Source organism: Bacillus rossius, chromosome 1 (assembly GCF_032445375.1).
Source record: "Bacillus rossius redtenbacheri isolate Brsri chromosome 1, Brsri_v3, whole genome shotgun sequence".
NCBI classification, from domain to species: domain Eukaryota; kingdom Metazoa; phylum Arthropoda; class Insecta; order Phasmatodea; family Bacillidae; genus Bacillus; species Bacillus rossius.
Genome location: NC_086330.1, coordinates 234034822 through 234058838, shown reverse-complemented (window position 1 = coordinate 234058838; position 24017 = coordinate 234034822). Strand labels below are relative to the sequence as shown.

The following is a 24017-nucleotide window of genomic DNA, read 5'->3' as shown; positions in this document are numbered from 1 at the left end:
GCAGTCCTTTTGCTCAACATGTATTTACATCAATAATTTTCTCAGGCTTTCACAGCCATTGTCTGAAGTAGCTTGGCTTCTGGGTTACCCAGAAACCAAGCTACTACATTTATTTACATCATTAGAATGTACCTATTTTTTTGTGAATAGTTTGTCATAAAAGAATGTGTATTTTATTGATAGTAAAGTACATTAAAAAAAATATATTTATAATAAGTTTTAATTTTTTTTTGCCTTACAGCACATATGAAAGTTAAATAAAATTCAAATTAATTAATTATTTTAAAAAATTGGTTTTCTGTAAAGTCGGTTTACGGACGATAGTTTAACGTGACAACGTCATAACAAAACATTGATGAAATGATTGCATACATTTATGAATAAAATTGAATCATTTTTATTTTAATAATAAAAGAATAATTACTTGAAATTATACTAGTAATCAGATTTTTAAAATGCAAGAATAATTAACCTTTATTGCCGAAATTGCTGTTGTAATAAGCAATGAAAACCACATTAACTTTTCACTTCACTTTATAAACAGTCAATGAAACAATTCACATGTAGATGACTTGTAATTAATTTTAAAAACTGGCATTTAGCTATAAAGTTTAAATATAATTATGAACAAGTTTTCATATAAATAAACTGTAATCAAATATCTATCATCAATTATATGAATCACCATAATTTTTTAGTCAATTGTAACATAACCTATTATTACTGCACTCGCCGACAGTGTAACAGGACACAGTGTAACGGGACACAGCGTAACGGAACACAGCGTAACAGAACAATGAGCGTAATGGGACACAGCGTAACAGAAAAATGTGCATAATGGGACACTTTTTTGTGTGTGCAGCCGGTGTTCATCGATTTATTAGACGTTGTCACGTCAAAAATCTAAAATTGGCACCAATATCCAATTTATGTTGAAATTCACTGTGGAAGCTCTTTATTAATTGTAGTTAGATCAAATTTTCGCTTAAGCATTTTTATTTTATTATTTATCTGCTGTACATAGATTGGTCTTTGCTATAAATAGACATGAAACAATGTTTCAACAATTTTTTTTTACTAGGTATGTTGGAGAAATTATATCAGACTCTGAAGCTGATCATAGGGAAGATGATTCATATCTGTTTGATCTTGAAAATAAGGTAAGATATTCAAAAATTTCTCTTGATTCATGAGTTGTGACACTTGTACTTTGTTCTTGTTGTGATTTTTTTAAATGTGCAGCATTGTAAATTGCAGGGTGACCCCACAAATACCATCCGGACAGTGGCATAGCATATTTTCTCTTAACCTCAGACACATTAATGGTTGAATTTTCAAATAAAAGATTGATTAATTAATTTCTGTATTTACCCGCGGAAGAGTCACCCCTGTGGATGGGTCGCAGTTATAATTTGAGTCATAAAAATACATGGCGGCCCGGCAGATGCAGCACAATGGCGCCATTCATAGTCCTTTTCACGCACTGCTCAAATATTTTAACTAAAAAATGTATATTTACTCGTAACATACTTATTAAAAATCAACGCAGGAACGTTATTTACACACATACTCGAGACACACCGCAGTTATAAATTTTTTTTTAACCTAAATTATGAACGCGCGTAAGAGTCGCACTACACTTTTTTAAACTAAATATATGCATTAAATATGCGACCAATATGTGGGTAAATATGGTAATAAGTAAATAAATAAAACATTTATCCTCATATTTGTGGATGGGTGATACTTTTCTGATAGAAAATGCACATCTTCTGAAAAATTGTTTAAGAGCTCCACGTTTTTAGAAGAAAAAAATTTAATATAAACTTGTAAGTACTTTTGAGATAGTTGTATCCTAATGTTGTTCACAGTTGCAAAGACCTGATATGTGCAACAGCTTGATCTAATAGTTAATTTGTTGATAGTAAATTTATTCCATACTCGAACCATCCTGATGTAAGAAACAAACTGTGGCAGTTAAGTTTTTCATACTTTATCACAATACACAGTTTATATATTGTTACATGCATTTTTTTCTTTATATTTAAGTTTTTAAAGGCTTGTATGTATATTGGAATTATATAAATTATGTCTGCACATGCAGAACAGTTTCATGCACTTTTTTACTTGTTTACTTATGTAGTATTTTTATTATTCATCATGTTAACAATCCAGAACAATAACAAATACATTTCAAAACTTACTGTTGTAGATATGTAAAGATAGTTTTTTTTTTAATTTAAAGTTTGGTAAAGATTTATTTAGAACAAAAAAAATTTTAAACTTCCTTTGTTTGTTACTTAAAAAAAAAATCTTGAACTCGCACACCATACCAACCACAAATCAGTCCTCTGGTCAAAGTTTATGAATTGGAAATGTTTTTATTCTGGTCACATTGTTTCTTGATAAAAAAAACAATTACAATACATACCAACACAGTTCCAGTTGGTCTTCAGAGCTTCTTGTCATTCAATATTAAAAAAAACATATAAGTCCCTGGGTTAAGTTTACTTAACCAGGTACACATTCTCCCGCGGAAACTTTCCCAGGTGGGTGACATGACAACAGTCATCCTCGGCCGATGTTGATGCCTTTAGTCAAATTTCCAGTTAAAAAAAGTCCAAACAATATTATATAAAAAAAAATTACTATTCGGCCTGGCCCCGACCAACAGGCGTGATGTGATCTATTCTGAGAATTATTTCATGTTTCTGGCAAGCTGCTGTGGCTACACATTGTGATGATCGTGCGACAACTAACTTACACCATGCAGTTCTCTTATTTTACAAAGCCAAAACAAAGGGTGGCAACCCCATGGGTCAACTGACCAATCACAACACAAAATCCAGTACCTGACCCTATAGGGAAAAATACTGAAAAAAATGTTTTTCTCTAAAAGTCTGGAAAGACACATCACACCACCTCAACGCTCACTCTGGTTGGCTGGCGAGACTGCGCCCAGCGAAAGTTCCAGTCGATTGCTGCACAGTCATTCGTCCACGTGCTGGGTTTTTCCAACAACGCACTAACTTGAGGCGTGAAAAATAACCTGCTGGCGACAGTGTGTCGCACCCATGTCTTCCTTATTTTTTTCTTTGAAAAACTTCTAGAATGTGCAGCGTGCCCGGACTATTTGGGTCCAGACTGACTACAAAACTTCGGATAGACGTTTATTGACAAAGGCAGGTTCTGTTACCCACAATGCAGAGCGTCTAAAGTGTGTAAAGTTAGTATTAAGTGCATAAGCAAACTGTAATTCTGAATAAATACGTTTTGGTACTGTTTATTCAAAAAAAAAATTGGCAGATAGCAAACATCTACGCACAGCATACTTCCAAGTCATACACATTACAATTACGTAAAAAGATATAAAATGAAATTAATTGGTTGGACAAGAAAAGGCCAATAGAAATACTGCCTATAGGTATAATTCACTGCAGATAGAGAGACTGCATAAATATTAACACATTATGTAGGGATGTGCGAATCCTTGATTTTCAGTTCGGTTTGAATCCAATTAGAATCCGTGGCAAATTTGAGATACAAATCCAATTCCGAATATTAAGCACAGAATAGTTAAAAATAACTTAATAATTTACAAATAATGTGTGTTCTCTTTTTTCTAATTCTAACTACTGGCAATTATTTCTTACACTGAGATTGAGATGTTTATAATTATGTAAACTTAATTAATAATAAACACTCTTAAACGATGAAAACCAAAACATGAAGCATGTTTCAAATATTCCCTACTTGGCCTACCTAATTCTGTTTCTGTTTCATGAATGCTTAAAGACAGCTCATCTCTAGGCCTATATTGATATGTTTTGGTGCAGTTTGATGTACATAATTAACTGTATATCATATTCATTTATGTAAGAACTTAGTTGTAGCAGTAACGTAAGCAAGCTAAACCAGTATTTTTTAAATAAAAATAATACAATATTCTATGATTACTGCAATTGACTGCAAATCAAGCAAAAGCAGTTGGGCTACTTTTATTTATATATCTAATATTATTGTCATTAATATGGTTCACAATAATAAAGATATAGGCTAGTACAACATGCATACAACTATTTATTAGAACAAAAAAAAAGTAGTTGGTTACATTATTGAAGCTACCATATCTCAACAATTTTTCAAATGTTTTGGTTACAATACATGCATACAAAATCCATTAAATTAGCGGAGAAAACTTACTTCCTACAGAGGAGTTTAATTCAAGCACACTAGAACTTTTTCAAAACCAAAGTAATCTGATTACCTACTACTTAATCAAAATAAACAAAACAAAGTCATAAGTCTCTAAGAATTATATAGGCCTAGGTGGCATTTTAGAGTTTGCCATGCAAAAATGTTTACTTTTCCACTAGTTCAGGTGCAAGATTCTGTCTGCGAGCTGTGACAATATTTCCAGCAGTAGAAATAAGCCGCTCACTTGGCACAGAAGTAACGGGAACTGAGTGCATTCTTCTTGCAGCAATTGCCACATAACTGAAATGGCACTAATTCGTTTTCCATATTTGTGGTGTACTCTTAGTTGATTCTTGGTGCTTCCCTGCCAGACTTGGATCACTCCCTATCAAAAGTTTTAGCGAATGAAGGCCTTTTTTTCTTTTAATGTTCCTCTAATAAAAAAAGTTTATAACGTGAATCGACAATCATAGAAACAAGATATTAATTGCGTAACCTGTAGTCTGGGAATCATGTCATTACTGCCTTCAATAAATTGTGTGCAAAGATGATACCACTTCCGGCATCAGTCCTACTGATGAAGCTTTCAAGCAGGATTTTTAATACCATCAATAATAGGAATCACCATATAAATAGTTGCATTCTTCTCGCCACTCAAGTCGTTTGTTGCTTCATGTATAGGTGATAATACATCAATTAGTCCTGAAATTTGTTTCCATTCATGGGAGGCCAAATTATCCAGTGAACTTGAGGATGCAAGTTCTGTAGCAACAGCTTCGTTTTGCTCTAGCAGATGGGACAGCATAACAGATACACTAATCCAGCATGTATCAACATCTTGGATAAGCTCGTGCTGTGGTTTCCCCATTTGCTTCTGCAGCTTATGTAGTGTTTGGCTCGCCTGAGAACTATGCTTGTAGTGGCCCACTATACTGCGCGCCTTCTTACAAACTACTTCTATTCCTGGAGTTTCCTTTTTGCTGTCATTTATAGCCAGTTGCAGTGTATGGCCTAAACAATTCAGTGCTACCCATTAAGTTTTTGACAATGCTAGTTTCATATTTTTGGCATTGTCAGATACTACATACACGGGCATACATTGTGGAATTGCATATTTATTTGACATTTCCAACAAAGCATCAGAGATAGCAGTGCCACTGTGTTCTCCTGAGAAAGGGAAGTTCACTAACATGTATTGCACAAGTTCAAAGTTCTTGCTCAGGTAGTGACATGTCAGCGACAAATAACTGTCATTACTGCGTGATGTTCACATGTCAGTGGTGAAAGATATTGAGTTCACGCCATCTTTGAAATCATTTTGCTTGTTGCTAGTAATTTTTGCAACTGTGTGTTCATACAGTTCAGGAATAACTCTTCTTGAAAACATGGTGCAACTTGGAACTGTGTACTGTGGTTCCAATTCGTACATCATTTCACGAAAACCCCTATCATTTACCATGCTGAATGGCTGCAGATCTAAGGCAATCATTCTGCTTATACTGTTTGTAATAGCAACGGCACGGGGATTTTCACTCGAGTACTTAATACTTTTTTGAAACATACCTGTGAGTGTTTGTTGTACTTATTTTTACACTAGCGGTTGTTTCTTTGTATTCTGTTGAAGCTGAAGAAATTCAGAATTATCATTAAATGTTTCTTCATGCTTGAACTTAAAATCTGAAGTTTTAGCGAAAAAATTCCAAACAAAGCTACGCCAACTATGGTGTTTTCGTTTTGACGTCACTGGCAGCGCACATGCACCATCATCACTGTCGGAACTCTTTTTTTTTTTTCTAAACCGATATCTGAAAACTGTTTCACCATGAAATAACATAAATTACAATTCAAAACTCAAAGACAAGAAACAGTATGGAGGTTATGTTGAATTTGAACTAATGCGGCGCCGGAAGGAAATCTCATTGACGAGCATATCAATCGCAATTGTAGGAAATATTTCGAGTTTCGGCAAAAAAAAATCATATTAAAAAGTCTACTGCAAGTTTTATATTTAAATAAATGGTAATATGACAAAATCTGTCATGTGAAACAAACTAAAATATACCTACGTGCTCAACAGTGATGCTTGTTGAATACAGAAATTATTTATCGCATAAATAATCACGGGGAAATTTATTTTCTGTAAATCTCGACTACTACACCATTTCAGTGTTACCATACTTACATTTACGAGGATTTAGTGTCTTGTACGACATAAATTTAAAGGGATGTTATACTTTAGTTATTGATACGAGGTACGATAAATAGGATTTACATGTTTGGCAACACTGCAGTTACATTTAGTTTTTTGTAGTGATGTTTGTTTGTTTATTTGTTGATATTCCCAAGTATTGGCTTACACTTTGAGTTTAGTAATGCCGATTCTCCAACTCAATCGTAATAAACTGCACGCCACTGGGAAATCTCAGTTTTATAAACATTTCAGCAAAGAACCCATTTTTTCCCCAATAAATAGCCAAGATGTTTTTTTGTTGTAGGTATGTAATTTTTTTTAGTTTCTAGTTGGCTATACGACGATATTCGTAATTACAGTTTAAGCTCTCAAAATCTCGAAAAAAATTTAATGTCACTGTGTTAATTACTTAATTTACGTTTCTTTCTTTGATTCTTCATATTATAAATACTTAAGTAATAGTAGCCTAATTTGATTTTTCACTGCTAGTATTTTTGAACCGTATTAAATAAATTTATAACATTTGTGCATATCCGTAATACTGTTTGAATCCATGTACATACAATGACTCCGGGTTCGGATAATTGTGGATTCGAACTGTACCCGAAAACATCGGGTACCTGCACATCCCTAATAATATGGTTAGTAAGCCATTTAGGAGAAATACGGATTGATTTTATACTGAACAATAAAGGACTAGCAAATGCATATATGAAATGTGTAATAATCAAAGATAAATATAAGAAAATTTTAATAACATCCCAATGCACGCATGCAATTACAAAAACAAGTTAACCATACGGTACAGTGGTACATAATTAACTATGATATACTTAGTGTGCTGCAACGTTAAAAGAATATACGAGCCAGCACAGCTCCAGGGTAATCAAACAACAAAAGACGCATGACAAAAGCTATGACAAATTTAAAGTCAGTAGTCACAAAACATAAATGAAAAGCGTGAACACTGCATGTACAAGCTACAAATGACAGGCATAAGCAAGCCTGCATAAAGCAAGAAGGAAAGCTCAAAATAATATGAAAAACTAGAAAGTAAGGCAGTAACAAGCAATATGAAAATAGTAAAGAAAATAAGAAAGTTCAAACATACCAAAGTTCCGGCATCCAGGACATATCTACACCCTGCGTGGCCTCGTGGTCATTTCACAACTTCAGTGCAGCAAAGCTACGTTAATTTATCAAACACAAGAAAATAACATTTAAATTTTGTTGATGGCAATCCAAATAAAATGTAAAATAAACAAAGGGCACTGGAAGAAACTATGTTACTCTAAGGCAGCCATCATGCACACACACAAACTACAAGCCAAGAAAATGATCAAACAGAAAACTTTACTTTACTTTACTTTACTTTAAATTCGGCCATGCAAGCATGATTTTCCCGCCAGAGAGGTCAAGACCGCCTAAGTGACCTTTTACAAACTAACGCATTACTCAACATTTTAACCCGAAAGAAGACGGAAGCACCAATAGCACCCGTATGTATGCCTCTCGCAGGTGCCACGGTGCATGCCCCAAGCATAAGAGGGTGGTGCACAAAGAAAAGAAAACGAGACGTCAAGGCACTGCAATGTAAGAGTGAAAGGAGGAGAGGCGGCCGGCACGCCAGAACAGATCTTCGTGGTGACCTCCTCTTCAAATGTTTTCAAATGTTACAGTCTTACTACCCAGAATATGCCTTAAAATTTTGACAAAATGTTATTAATACACATGTTAATTTTAAGTATTAAAATAAACAAAAGTAATAAAACACACTACATTCAGCTTTACACCAAACATAACCCAAATTAATAATATTCACTATCAAAACACAAACAAAATACTTGAAATACCTATGCATCATAAAAGAAACATTAATAAAAATAATTATAAAATATAAAAAAAAATTAAAATAACAAATTCTTAGTTAAGTATTATTGGTAGTAGGGGGCAGGAATTCTGCAATGTTACAATCTTCATTCTTGTAATTTAGATGTGCTATTTATAAAAATCTCTTCAGGCTTGTAGGAATCAATTTAAAACAATCTTCTATAGCTATTTGATATTGCCCTATACATACAGTGGAGGCCCACTTACCCAAACTTATTGGGACTGAGACCTGTTTGGATTACCATATTTTCATATTAGCCGAATAACTGCAGTAATGCAACAGGGTGCAGTAAAATGCATTTGTATTAGTATTTAGTGATCAAGTAACACAATATGAAATCACTAACATGTCTATAATTGGTCAAGACATCAAGAATAATTTGTAAAATACAAAAAATTCTAGTTTTTACTAAGTATTTTTCACCCTAAACTAATTTGGATGAGCCAGATTTTCAGATTAACGTGGTTCTGATTAGTGGGTCTCCACTGTATTTCATTCACATCATTTCTTCAATTAATTTTTGTCAGTAATCCAAGTTGTTATAATATATAAGGTCCTACATGCCCAAAAATTTGTATGAACACATGTTATTTATTCCTTATATTTTATGTGGAACGGTGTCAAAAATTGGTGAAAGGATGCTGTCATGCCATAAGGAACCAATTAACAAAGCTTAATCTCAGCCATGAGTATCATTATTTTCCATACTGATTACTCTTTAATTTTCAAAATAATTGACAAGTATTAATTAATTGGTTGACGACACCTGGCTCTCTGACCCTTGTAATGAATGGTTCTCTATCATGACGTGGGTGCCGGCTAGCATGAAAACTCTGGTATTAAAAGGGTCCTCAGCATGTGACTTACTACAGGGGGCCAGGGCAACAGCGACCCCTCGAGCTGTCGGCCGCTCGAGACGCCATTTGGAAGGAAAGGCACACAAATTGTTTGTGTTTCGGTTTAATAGACCACAAAGCACTATACATGGTGCTATCAGTGAGCTGACCCGTACCGGGTGGCGCCAGCGCGTTCCAGCGCACCTTTAATTAACAGAAATGTGTATAGTATACATGGCATAACGAAACGTCCAGGTTCGATTCCCTGCTCGAACCATTTGGAGGGGGTCCTGACCGAGTACTGAGCGGCCTGGGTCGGTTGACAGGGACACTGAAAACATGATACACTATGAGGGAAAAAGGTCTATAATTAAATGTAACAGAACTATTATGTACAAAAAAACATGGGGAGGGGGGGGGGCTGCCTGGAACTTTTCCTGCAGAGATAGGCTGCAAAGCATTATGTACAACTGCTCTTGATACCCACTTGGGGGCAGGTCCTAGAGGTGGATAACCACAAAACTATATGTATACAGTAGTCCCGATGCTATAATTGTCTGACTAACTTGGAATGCAAGGAACTATGGAGCGGTTTCCTATCATACCTCTGTGATTGCATGGTCCTTCAGTCCGTACGGAAATGGCTGCGTGACGTCGGAAGAACCCTAAGTTCACTGGGTAGTTCATATGCGCATTTGATGTCGTTAATCACTGGCTGAGTGCGACTGTGCTAAACGATGAGCCACTTACAACTCTGTAGCGGCAAAGCGAGGAGCAACACTCAGAGGTGTCCGTTGTGGAGGAGAGACGAGCCAAGACTGCCTCCCATACGCTGGCGCACGGCGAGCGGTAAGCAGGGGAGGGGGGTGCACGAGATGCGCGGGAAACAGTACACGGTCCGGGTCAACTCGCTGACGTAATCGCACATAGAATAAGGAGAATACACAAATACTATTCCAAACAGTCAGTAAATTATATATACCTTAAAGCATAAAGCAATAAACACAATTATATTTACACCAAGGAACAGAATGACACCGTCGTTCACCGCACCAGCCGCTGCGCTCGTGTGCGTTCGCTGCACCAGCTCTTACACTCGAAGCACTTCGTTGCACTTGAGCCAGGACAAGACGGCGATGGGCCGCAGCGGGTCTAGGGACCAGGAGGAACACGACAAGATGTCGTCATGGTCTTTGATTCAAAATCCCACATTTCAAAAATGACATTTTGTCTCTTATTTTATGGCTGCATTTAATTTATCTAACAATTATTATTAATGGCTGTACGATCATTAATGCAGAGGTGCCGACCTCCCTCAAGCTTTATATCATCATAACCCCTCCTCCCTCCACCTAACACCACAATTTTTTTGTGACAGTTGGAAGTCCATTTGGAGAGGAAGTTATACTTAAAAGTTATAGTTTTAGTTTACAGAATACAAAGTTCTTAAATTATTTTAATTCTCCTTCCCTCCAAAATTATGTTGTCACATTTTGTGTTATGGTCACCCTTGAATACTGATGCACTCCAACAAAGCTGGTAAGCTGCTCTTATTGGGGTTCAACTGTGCTACTTATCGGTGCAGACTCTCACTTGTTTGCCACTTTAGTCCACTGTAGCAGTTTTACAAGTACGGACATGTACAGCACCTTTTGGAAACTAGCTGTACTGACACCTACCTTCTTTTCCACCAGGATGGCGAGACATACTGCATTGATGCTCGCGACTATGGCAACATAACACGTTTCATCAACCACATGTGCCTGCCAAATTTGACGTCGGTGCGTGTCTTTGTGGAGCACCAGGATTTGCACTTCCCGCGAATCGCCCTGTTTGCCAACCGTGACATTGAGGCTAACGAAGAGCTGGGGTGAGTCGTAGGTGGCGTGCCACTGCCGTTTTCACAGGTTTCTCTTTTATTTCGTGTGTAGTCTTCATGAAGATTGTTCATGTTGTTTTGTAGCCTTAAGGAGAGGGAAGCCCTCGCTTGCCAGAGCCGAGATCAGCCGCAAAGAGGAATGATTTAATAGTCATTTGATCGTGGAAATTTCTTATCTTTTGCTGGCATGAAAACTAGTCGAAGGCCTCAAAGACACTCAGTATCATAACTTAGGTAATGCAGATCTTTATTTTCTATTTTGTTAGTTTGCTTTCCTGTTTTAAATTTTGAATTCTATTGTTTTTAAAATATTGCAGGCTTATAATTTTAGTATTTAATTTTCACATTAATTTGTGTTACAACATTGTAGTTTATGCCTTTTTTTTTTGTCATTTCATTATTTTTGTTCTTGTTCTAGACTTTTATAAGTTTTCATTAGAGTGAAACCACTTACTGTTTTTTTTGCCATTAATTATGCATACAAAGAAAAAATAGTACACCCTAAAATATTAATTTTACTCGATTTTAACAAATAATAACACTTATTCACCACTGTATTATATCCATAAACTGCCTCAGGTATCTGGTTTTGTCATTAAAATCTGTGCTTGTTGCATGCATTCTTTGTTTAGTTATTTTTGTTTTTGGTTCATATATAATGTGATAACTATTTATATTTTCTCAAAATAAAAACTTTCCTAATTTGAGACATGAAAATTTTCGGTATATTTTCCTGAACTTCCTAACTAAATAAATGGTTTTCCCATAATGTACCGTTGTTCTATAAAAATATTCTTTACAAATTCACCGCTGAAATAAAAAAGAAGTAAAAGATGACTTTGCTTACTACTAGGGGCGTGTGAAGCTTCAGAAAGTCGGAAGTCAAATCAAAGACTAATTTTCTTTGACTTCATCTTAGGGAAAGTGAAAAAACTGAAAATTCCAATGTTTTTTTTTTTTTTGTACTGAGAGCAAACAGAATACAGTATGTTAAAAAGCTGGATTCGAGGCAATGTTTGGGGCCATAAATAACATTCATAGTGTTGGCTAACAGCAGTTTTCCTGAGAGAGGAAATCACTTGAGCCGTTAAAATTGGATTAGAACTGTTAGCACATTTTTCGAACTGTTAGGTGTTAGCACATTTTTCGTATGACCACCCCCTCCCCTTTAATCTTTCCCCTCTTTCATGTTTATATTTTGACAACTTAGACAATTATTTCTTCTGCCTAGCTAACAAAAACAAAAGGTTGACTCACATCCCACAAAAGTAAAAAAAAAATGTTGGCACCTTTCACACAAGCACTCAGGCATTGGAGATAAACAAACTTGGATTATATGCACACTGATCAAGATGAGGTGATACATTTTTGGCAGGTGTTCCGTGAATGTTATTATAAAATAACAAAACAAATATTTATACATAGTTAGTAAGTCTGGTGACAATAATGAGGAGTCAAAGTCTAAATGTTTGCTAAAGGACCAGTCAAAAAAGGTTTCAACTTTTTGTGAAAAGAAGTATCTCCAGAAAATTTGTACATTGTTTTTCATTTCATGGTCCATAGACCCCAAAACCATGTCACATTTTTATGGACACGATAACTGACATAATTTTTCACAAAAAAACTTCTAAACTGATACATAAAATATAGTAATGGAAAATCTCGGTCGAGTTCATTAATGGTTAAATCTTACCAAAATAATCTAAATAGAGAAGTTTTATTTGAAAAAAAGATAAATCACCATAACTCCCTTAATATGACAAATGTCACTTTTTTTTTTAAAAGTTAATATATCTCATTAGAGTGATACTCAAAACTTTTGTCTAAATAAATTTTTTTATGCGACCAAACTTAATTGAAGGGGTGGAGAAAACGTTGAAAGGCAAAAAAAAAATCATAGTTCTCTTAGTAAGCATGCTATCAAATTGGTTTGATTTGTTTTTGAACATTTTTAATATGATATAAAACTTTCCTATAAAAAAACTTTGTGATACATTCAACAATTTCTGCAAAGTGTGGAAAAAACAGAGATTGAAATTTAAAAAAAAAAAAAGTGTCACTTTGGTATTATATTCACCATCAAACCATTCTTAAGTATTTTCATTTAAAACTTTTTAAATATTATCTGTAACTTTTGTTCAAAATAAATATTAAAATAATTAACCATAACTGCAAGGGGAACATTTAACAAGGTTTTAAGAACAAAAAAAAATTCATGTCTTTTAGTAGGTACTCTATTAAATTCATTCAAACTTATTTTTAACCTTCTAAATATTATCTTAAACCTTAGTCTAAAACAAATTTTTGTATGGCAACATATTAGTGCAGGGAATGAAATATAGTGTTTGAAAGTCAAAAAAATGTGTAACTAACTTAGGAGACATAGTACGACATTATTCTAAGTTGTTCAGTGCTGAATGCATTGAACTAAAAATATTCTAAACATTTTCATTGCATGGAATATGAGTACATATTTAATCACTTTGTTTGGAATAAAAGTCAGTGCTGTATCTTGCAGCGACTAACTTCCGCCCCCATCCACACGTTGGGAATGCATCAGTCAGCCAGCGGCTTCATTTAACATTGAAATTTTAACTTTAAATTTTCTGAAAACGCCACCTGACCATTTACCGCAGCTCCGACCGTAACAGTGTATGGGCCCAAAACAAACACAAGCAGATAACTGGTAAATAAGTCAAAAGAAATCTAGACGTTTAGGATGCGCAATAGTAATAAACAAAATTTTAACTCGCTAAAATAGGTTGCTAAACATTTAATAGAAATAATGTGATGCAAACAAATGAAACAAAAAAAACATACAATGGCAACAATTTAAAATTACTCTTACGGTGCATTTATCTAAAGAAAATTACCAACTAAAATTTAATCGCGAGTGTGAGACACAAAGGTATAATACAATTATAAAATTATTTGTTTAGCTGTCTACAAATAGGCAAACTATAAAATTTTGTCAATTATAATTAGAAGTACCATCACTTTATTAGGTACAAACAATCTAGACACTTAAAAGTACCTTAAAAAATATTCACTAAAAGTATTGAAAAAGTTAGTAGATTCAACATAATTTGGGGAGCTTAAAAAAGTCACAAAAAGTTTATTAAAATTTATGCTAATATACTCAAATTAAAAAAAGTCATTCACGACTCATGATACATTTTGTGTGAAAAAAAGTCTAAAACTAACAGTTTTCGGTGATTTCGAAATGGTCCACGCCAAGGTATTTCTCTTTGAACCCACTAACAGTTTTGCTTGGGTTTGAATGGCTTGCATCTCGGCAAACAGGAAGACGGGGCCCCACTTGTAATTGCGAAGTCCAGTTTGGAACAACATTTGCATGAGCGAGGTAACTCACGCCTCAAATTGCAGCAGGTGAAAAGGACACAAAAAAATCCTTAAATACTCCGAGCAGGTTTCACTGTCATCTTCCCTGTAGCAGTCAAATATGGTGTTTGCATGATCCTGCCGACGAATATTCACTTCACATTTTGACACGGAAATCTTGCTCATGCAACTCGTGAAGTACAGGAAATAATATAAAAAAAGAGTGTTCGTGTAATGACCTTGGAAAGGGTCAGGGAGCCCTATCTGAAAAGAAATTTTGCAGTTTTCTAACACTTTGAAGGCATCAGCGTGAGAATCACCCTTACAATGTAGATGCGCCAACAAACATACAGTCTAAATGATAAGAGAACATGTATACACTTGGAATCACAAACCACAGATGCAGTGATGCGTGTTGAGAATTATAATGTAATGTCCAAGCCCCTTGACGTAAGTTTTCTGTAACACAAAAATTCTTATTTAATAATTTTTTCAAATCCCCTCCCGAAATAAATTTCTATGGTGCCACTGAGTCCGCCCTCTTAATATCTATACATTGTGAGTGACACGAAAAGGTAATTTTTACACTGTAAAGACATATGAATATGTATATTTTCATTCCTTTGTTGGAATTATTTCATGCTATTTCTTCAAATTTAAATATATGTTTAAATTGAATTAAATTTTATTTTGAAGTTTAGTATATACTTATCATGTATCAAAGTTATAATGGCATTAGATTTTATAAACAAATTTTAAGATTGCCTGACTTATATCATGATATTTGTAATGATTAAATGCAAGAAAAAGCTGAAAGCCTTAAAAGTCGTTAAAACACTAAATACATTCATCCATACACATATAATAAATCCTAAAGTGTGTTTGTTGGTTTATTATGTTTTATTGGTTTATTTGTCCATCTTTCACACTTCAACGGAGTGACCGATCGACCTGATTTTTGGTGTGCAGACAGTTTAGAGGCCCGATAAAAACATAGGCTACTTTTTATCCCGGAAAAATGTACGGTTCCTGCGAGATAGACCTGGAGCGTAATAATGTACGTAATTACTTCTTCATGCTGAAATGGCTGAAAGGATTTTGACATTGCATTGTTGAAACTTAATTTCCTAGTGATATGCATCTTCAAAATATACACATATTAGTTTTTTATTTTTATGTTACCTGGGTTTGAATTGATAGTTGTCAGGGAAATCAAGCTTTGAAGTGGTTTATATGGTTTCATTGATTTAGCTTTGTGATTTGGTTTCGTTGTCTCTGTGTAGTTTCGATTTAGTGTATGGTATTTTTCTGTTAATAATTTGCTAGCGTTTTGAAATACTTGGTAATTACAATTAAATAAATTAATTTTCCCTTATAAAACACAATTTACAGCATTTTGATAGACTGTTTTCATACTTATTTCTCACGCGGACGAAGCCGCGAGTAGTTAATAATAAGTTAGACTTATTTTAACATTTATCTAGTTCAATATTTTTGCCAGCACAATTTGTCAGCTGAACGTTTAAGAAAATCTAATTTTTTTTGCTTCTATTGGAAGAATACATATAATTTCAACTACCTTTTCTATTTCGTTCAATTCGTAAATGTGATGCGGTATCGAATTAAGGATTGTTCGTATCGCCCCTCCGTCTACCGACCTCCAACATTCTCAACAAAATGTTATTACTTATTTAAAAAAAAAATAGTAAACTCGAGCTTAGGTGTTTTTCTACAAGAGCAATCTCGCCGGACAATGCGGACACTTCGGCCGAAACGCTAACGTCCGGTAATACAGGTCAGGGTGCAGGCCAAACTTTGGCGCTAAAGCCGATTGCTCATTGCATAGTATTTCATGTAATTAAATTATATTTGTCGTGGACAACATAATTATTTATTCTAAAATATTTTCTAGTTGAATGTATTTATACTTATAACAGTCATATCCAAGTATTGACATCATAAATTTTAATTTTTTACACTAATAGAAAATTACTATTCACAAATTTAATTTTTTTACATTTCTTAAAGACTAGAATATGGCAGTAATTCTCGGACTGTTTCCTTATTAATTTTTTTTTTTTTTTTTTCAATTCACTCTCCATGAATGACTGTATCATAATTGCAAAAAAAAATTACTGTAAATTTAAAGGGATAATAATATATATTACAGATATGGCATTTATTTAGACGTTACACTCTGCCGTAATGCATACCGCACGTTCCAAATTTGATCACGGGAATATTGAAAAATAGAGGGAGGGGTAAGGTAGTGCCGTTAAGAGTTGTTACCCGCTGGAGGGGGGGAGGGGAGGAGGAGGCGTGCCTTGGCTGGTAGTACGGGCCTGTCTTTAGGCTCTAGTTTCCGCATCAACACCCACCCACACACACACACACACACACACACACACACACGCACGTCGCGCCTCGCCTCGCGTCCACTCGTTGTGTACGCTCACGTAAGTCACTCGAAGCTTATAGTGTCCATGCTCCCCAAAAAATTATATATAAATAATATGACAATTTAAAAGTTAGATAAAAAGTTAACTATAGGCTTAAACTAAAATAAATTGTCTGTATCTGTGAGCTTCCAGCTCATTTCAGTCTTTTCAAAGTCATTGACAACCTGATACCTTAAGAACTAGATTTACCAAAAGTAAATAATATAAATTATTAATAAATAAAGTGAATAAACTAAATTATAAATGTAATTAAATAAAACTGATGTTACTAAAATAATCATAAAATAAGAACAATCATTAAGAAATAAAATAGTGATAGCCCCATGCCACAGGAATATTGGGGAACATATAATTTCAGAAGTGTATAGAAGTTTCAAGGATGTTCCTGAAGAATTAGGTACTTATAAATCTACCTATGCCTGTAGGCCGTGCGGAAATTTTTTTTTTGTTTATGAATCTTAAATGCAATATTGCATTATAAGCAAGATGTCCCAGAACTCAACATCTATCAGAGAACCTATCATAGGCTAATTAATGATGGTTATTAATCAAAAAAGCAAAAAAAAAAATGCCCTAGTTTTCAAGTTATGGGTATTTTTTCCCAAATGTTTTAAAATCCCCACTCTGCACCAAATTTTATATTGGAACTACAAATTTCCATTATATAATGTTATAATTTTTTATGCAATCCTTAATAAACCCTACTATTGATAACCAATAAAAAATAAAATCAAACATGCTGTACTTTGTGTGGTGGAGGGAAATACTTTAAGTGGCTAATGAGGCACAAATTTTGCATCTCCTGAGACTATCGGGTATGCGACTCGCTATACATATTCATACCGATCATTTTCTAGACAAGTCAGTCTTATGCACTTCTCGGTACGACTATGACTAACCTGACTAATTAAAACAAAATTCTCTCTGCACACGTCCAACCTTGCAAGACTTTACTGTAAGGAAGTACATCAGTGAATGACGTCTCAGCAGTCGACTATGAGGAGGGGGGAGGGGGGTGTACTGCGAATCTCCGCACAAAATGGAGGAGGTGCTGTCATGTATACACATGTCTCTGCAGTGGAAACTCTCAGCTGCTGATGAGGCAAACACCTACATCAGCTGTGGCCGGGTCAGCCAAGAAAAAGGCCTCGGTCTTCCTCTGTCCTTCCACCATTCCTCATTCTTCACTTTATTCCAGTCTTCTCCTCTCTGCTGCACTCCTTTAAATATCTGCTCTTCCCATCTTCCCCTTGGTCTTCTTTATGTGTACTTCATTTTCCTAGGCACCATCTCATTATAACTTTTTCAATGATGTTACTCAAGTCCTGTACTCCTGCTCTTGCTTGCACTATCTCATTCCTGAACCTGTCTTGTCTTGTAACTGACAACATACTCCTCATGAACAGCATTTCTATTGTTCTGATTTTCCACAGCATCTCTCTTATGTACAGTCCAAGTCTCTGCTTCATACGTGACTACGGACACAAAGTAGGTATTGTACAACACTCGTTTGCACTTTATGGGCACCTCCCTCTTCCATACCAACTCTCTCACACACTTGTAGAATGCATCCCCTTGTTGTCTTCACCTTACAATTTCCTCCTTGTTTTTGTCCCCTCCCGGTAATACACTTCCTAGATACTTGAAGGTTTCTACCTGTTTTTTCTCAATCTAATTCAATGCATCTTCTAACTTATATGTGGTTCCTCATGATGCCCATCACTTCACTCTTTTCAGTGCTGAATCACATACCACAGTTTCTCACTTCCTCACTCTATGCCTTTAACTGCTCTTACACTACATCGTCCTTTTCTCCCCAAATCATCAAATCATCAGCAAATAGCATGGCCTTCATCTTTCCTTCTCCAATCTTATCTTCCACTATCTTCATTATTCTCTTCATCACTATAATAAAAAACAATGGTGACATTGCACTACCCTGCTTCTCCGTTTGCTTGTTTACACCTCTTCGTCATCCCTCTTTCAGTTCTCACATTGCTACTGTTTCTCTTATACATACGCTTCACTCTACTTATTAACTCTTTCTTAATCCTAGCTTCTTCCACAGCCTGCCAAACACAGTCTTTTCACAATGGTGTATGCCTTCTCCACATCCAGGAATATCATTACTATAACTTTCCCCAATTCGTATCTTCTCTCCATCAGTTGTCGTATGGCAAAAATCAGATCTATGGTAGACCTTCCTTTTCTAAATCCATGCTGCTTCTCATGCCATTTTCCTTCCCTTGCCATTTTCCTTCCCTTGCCCTTTCTTATCATCTTTTCCAAGATCTTCTCATACACCTTTGCACAGTGGCACATCAAAGTGATCCCCCTATAATCCTCACATCTCTTCCTGTCTCCTTTCTTAAACACTGGCACTATTTATTACCCCTTTACTCTAGTCCTCTGCTATGCATTTTTTTTCCCCAAATACACCTCATCATTCCATATAGCCAATAAATTGCTACTTTTCTTCCTGCTCTTATCATTTCTGCAGTCAGCTCATCCATCCCTGGAGCTTTCCATGTGATACCATTATTATCCAGTTCTGAAATTACTTCCTGCTCATCTGTTTCTTCTTCCTTCTCATTTCCATCTGGGTTCAGTAGCTTTTAAAAATAATTACCCCACAGTACCTTTTCCTCTTCTTCCGTCTTCACCATTCTTCCATCTTTATTTATAATTTTAATTGTCTGACCCTTCGTACTTGGCTGTATAATAGTTTCTTACTACCTTCTAGAACATTTTCTAGCATCTCTGTCCATTTTTGCATCAATTTCTCTCTCTCTCCTCTTTACCACTTTCTTTGCTTCTCTCTTCCTTTCCTTATACTCCTTTTCTGTGATGGAACACCTGCTTTTAAACCATTTCTAAAGGCTTTGTTCTCCTTCACTGCTTCTCTCACTCTCTCATTCCACCATGGTGTTTCCTTCCATTTAATTTTATTGCCCGTTCATCCACACACCTCCTCTGCAGCTCCAACCAGGCATTTCTTAAATCTCTCCCACTCCTTGAAACCTTGCAACTCTTTTCTGAGAAGTTCATCCTTTAACTTCCTCATATATGTCCTCCTCTTCATTCTAAAGTTTCCACACTTTATTTTCTTCTCTTGTTCAGTTACATCATTTTTGCATGTCCAACCCTTAAAGACTATTACTAATAACCTGTGGTCCCCACGAAGGGCAACACTTGGTATCACTTTAATAATTTTAGTTTGCTGTTACACATCTTTTCCCGGGAGGAAGTAGTCAATGACAGAATGATGTTCAGCATCTCAGCAGTACTCATTATTTTGTGTGTGACTCATTTTCCTGTACCAACTGTTCCCAACCTTCATTCTGTTTCTTGCACAAAGTCCCAGAAACTTCTTACCTTCATTGTATCTTTCTTCCCAACCTTCAATTGCTAACACTTCCTCAATACCTTAACTATCTTTGCCAATTTGTGCGCTTAAGATCTCCCATTACTATCTGCCATTCTCTGCCCAATCATTTCTCCAGTTATTTCTCAAACTTCTCCTCCTTGGCCACGCAATCCACTATTGGTGCGGACACCTGCAGCACCTCCAGTTTCTTTTCATTATAAAACAATACCATTTTTATAAATTAATATCTGATACCTTCTACCTCCACCTGCCATCCTTTCTTCACTACCAGGCCTAAAATACAGCACTTTCTTCAATGGGGAGGGGAGGGCTGCTACCTATAGGCTACCAGGCCTGTTGCGTCCTGCAATTGGCTTGTAGGGCTTCAACCCTTAGGCAGCCAGGTGAATCTTTGGTTTCCCGCTAGTAGGCCTTTTGCATCCTGCACGTGGGTTGTGGAGCTGCCACCTATAGGCTGCCATGTAAGCCTGTGGTCTAAGCAGTGTAGCAGTCATTCAAGACACCTTATCTTGCCAGCTGCTGTCTGATTGTGAGCCTTGTCGATGCCATTCATTTTCAGCCTCACGCCAGTAATGGTGGGAGCTGCTATTCCTCTTACCATGCTGAGTTTCAAGGCATTTCCTACAGTTTCTCTTCCACCTGAGGTCGTTTGACCCTTTCGGGAGTCTTTTATTTACCGTCCCTCGACCTTCGGGTTGAGTCTCTGGCTGTACGGTCTACTCTTTTACCATTGCGGGTAACCCCGGCCAGACTTCACTATCTTAGAGATAATCCAAATTTAATTTCCCTTATAAAACTTAATGTTAAATTAATTTCGGTACTGTTATATTACACAATACATTTAAAAGCCCAAAGAATGAATTCAGTTAGTCTTTGTATGTAACTGAAATTGATGAATACAGGCTATGTACTTTAATTTGATAAAAATTAGGGAGAAGTCTAGATCCCAATACCAAAACAATATTGATGATGGATGACACCAACATGGTGGCACTGACATCATCACCACTCCTACATTCTTACCCATAAGCACAGGAGTATGGGGTTTTCGGGCGGAGCATTCACATTCTTGTTTTGCACAAAATAGGTTTATTTACTAAACCAACTTTTGGATATTGTATTCTATACCAATTCGAGTATAGAACACAATACCGAAGATATATTTCCCACATTATCGTAGTATATACTAGAATCCCGTTTTTTTTTCTTTCCAATACTAAATTTTATTATTTAATTATTCATTTTCGAATGGTTTTTAACATCCCGTTATCAAAATATACTATAGCCCTACCTATTCTAAGTACATAACATGATTTAGTTCAATTAATATTTATGGTATCGCCATGTAAACATATATAATTTTTTTATTTGCTGACCTACCCTCTCTAAAACTTTTGCTTTGTTTTTATCACTTTAACGATTGAAAAACTTGCCTATAGGGAAATGAGCCATTTTTACATTTTCTTATATTTTTTTATAATTCCCCTGACCAAAAAAAAAATATTTCATCTAATGAAATGCACATATAACAACTAAAAATCACAACATGTGAAAGCCATAAAAAAAAACCACTCACTTTTCTTGGCTTTATGGCAATAATCTTTTACTGTCAATATTTCTCTTGTGTATATTAAATTTATGCCAAAAGCATTATACATGCCATATCATGTACAATGTACAATATGTCTCATTTGTAATTTTTCCCCCTTGCAAATGAGTATGTTTATAATATGAATTAAACAATAAAAGTCAAGATTTAGATGTCTCCAATTTATATCATACCTATTCAATCCAAATTTGCATTAAGATAACTCAAAATTGTTTAAAAGCCTCAGTGCTACAAAAAATAAAATGTCATATGCAAGGGCTATATTTACACATGTGTCATGTAGACAAAAATGTGTGGTTTTTGATGAGCTTAGCGTAACATCTCTGAGAGATCAAAGCAGATAAGGTGTAATTGTTTTGTTTTTGCAGGAGTGTGTACGCAAATAAAGGTACGGCAATGAACGTACATGTAATAAGTTGTATCACCACTGGAAAGTTAATGTTACCTTTATGCTAACATCTTTTATTGTATTGCTATTCTACTGATACATAAATTAACAATAGCCCATGTGTATGTGTGTAAGCAAACTGTACAAAACAAGATTACAAACAGACAACTGAGAGCAGCGATAGACATAAACATGCATGTTGTTGAGCCAGTATTACGTACTTGTATTGCTGCACAGTTGCAGCTCATGTAGCTTGAGGAGTTGCACTGATATACGTAGTTTAATAGTAGTGGGACATATTCTAACGTGAAATTGTAAATAAACTATTATAATTTGACACTAACAGACAACAAAAGCAAAACATAATATGATTGACTTATCGGTACTCAATTATAATTTAGTTGTAACAAGTAGTCTTAAAAAATTTTTTCTACCAAATACATGTGAACTGTGAAGTAAGCTCTATTAGAATATACTGCATCTAAATAATAAATCTGTTGATGCTCTGCTAATCACCTTGTGTTAAACATTGACTGGTCCACACTTACTTGTGCAGGTATGACTATGGAGAGAAGTTCTGGATTATAAAATGCAAATCATTTACTTGTATGTGTGGCGATGAAAGCTGTCGCTACTCTGAGGCGACAATCCAGCAGACACTTGACGACTACAAGAGACGTGTCCATGAGACCGAAACACCAGCAGAGACTATCTCGTGAATACATCTATGGTGTTGTGTTTAGTTTTTGATTGGTTTAAACTCACTTGTCTCCCACCAATCCATTCAGTCAGTGCTCCATTCTCATCTCATCATGTTCCATAATCTCTAATGACCTTGATGTCTATGTCATTCTTTCATTGGTTTCTCATTAAATGATTAAAAATATATAGCCTTGTCAACTAAACATTTTCATAAGGTTCTTTGGTAATATTTAATGCATCTTTGTTTTAACTGCATTTATTTTTGTACCATTGTGCACTGTGCTGTTCATATTGGAATATCATTTCACTGCCAGTTAGTGAAAATAATTTACCAATAAAATTTAAAGAAAAAATAATCATAATAATTTAACAATTTGTTGTGTTTCAGGTTTAATAAATGTGAAATTTAAATTAATTGATTTTCTGCCTATTAGAACAAATCATTAAGAAAGAATGTAAAGCTTGTTGAATAAGTTGCAGCATTTTAAGGGGGTGTACCCCATTCCAGGTCATTTTTTATTTACATTTAACTCTTGAATGGCTTTGCTTACACAAAATGAAATGTGTGTGTGTACATATATACACACATATTGCTTACGTTTTGCTTACTTAGCTACCAAAGTTACATGCATGTTTTTGTGCAATATCAGTAGAGAGAATTAAAATGGATTTTAGTGCTGAACTATTTTTGGGTTTTAAATTAATGCCACTGGCTTCTTTGTAATGCCATTAGAATTTATGTCAAAAAATTTTATTTAATTTTACCTAGCCTCTCAAAATTCTAAAATTTGTGAAAATTTTAACTGCTAAGCAAAAATAAAAATAGACCTATATTGTGAAGTAGCCATAACATTTTAACCAAAAATGTTTCAGTTCTGTAATACATTTAATTCTTCATATTGTTACTGAAATAAAACAATAACTTTGCAAGCCAATTATGCAAAAATTATGCTCTATATATATGTGTGTGTGTGTGTGTGTACACACACACCTACATACATATAATACCGTCACCCGCAGTCTTGGAATCGAGACCCGGGGCGGTTATAGTGGTTTTCAGTGGCTCTAAAGGAAATCTCCGGCAGGCGCCAGATTAATTTGAGGATTAACCGAGCTGGTCGTGGGTTTTTGCCTC

The 24017-nt window shown here is 35.2% G+C and overlaps 1 protein-coding gene across 4 annotated transcripts in view; it reads left to right on the top strand.

The window, feature by feature from the left end:
- LOC134527364 (histone-lysine N-methyltransferase EHMT2) overlaps positions 1-23068 on the top strand; it is a 162144-nt gene extending 139076 nt beyond the window's left edge. For 2 of the 4 annotated variants that reach the window (XR_010074173.1, XR_010074172.1), the window contains exons 14-17: positions 1082-1160; positions 10810-10985; positions 11079-11228; positions 22737-22825. Coding sequence is in view for 2 of the 4 variants with exons in the window: in XM_063359985.1 (XP_063216055.1) it covers positions 1082-1160; positions 10810-10985; positions 22737-22899 (418 nt within the window). In the remaining 2 variants the exon portion in view is untranslated. Of the gene's footprint in view, positions 1-1081; positions 1161-10809; positions 10986-11078; positions 11229-22736 lie in introns of all 4 variants that reach the window. The other 2 variants (XM_063359985.1, XM_063359983.1) reach the window with 1 other exon arrangement.
- The last annotated feature ends 949 nt before the right edge of the window (positions 23069-24017 follow it).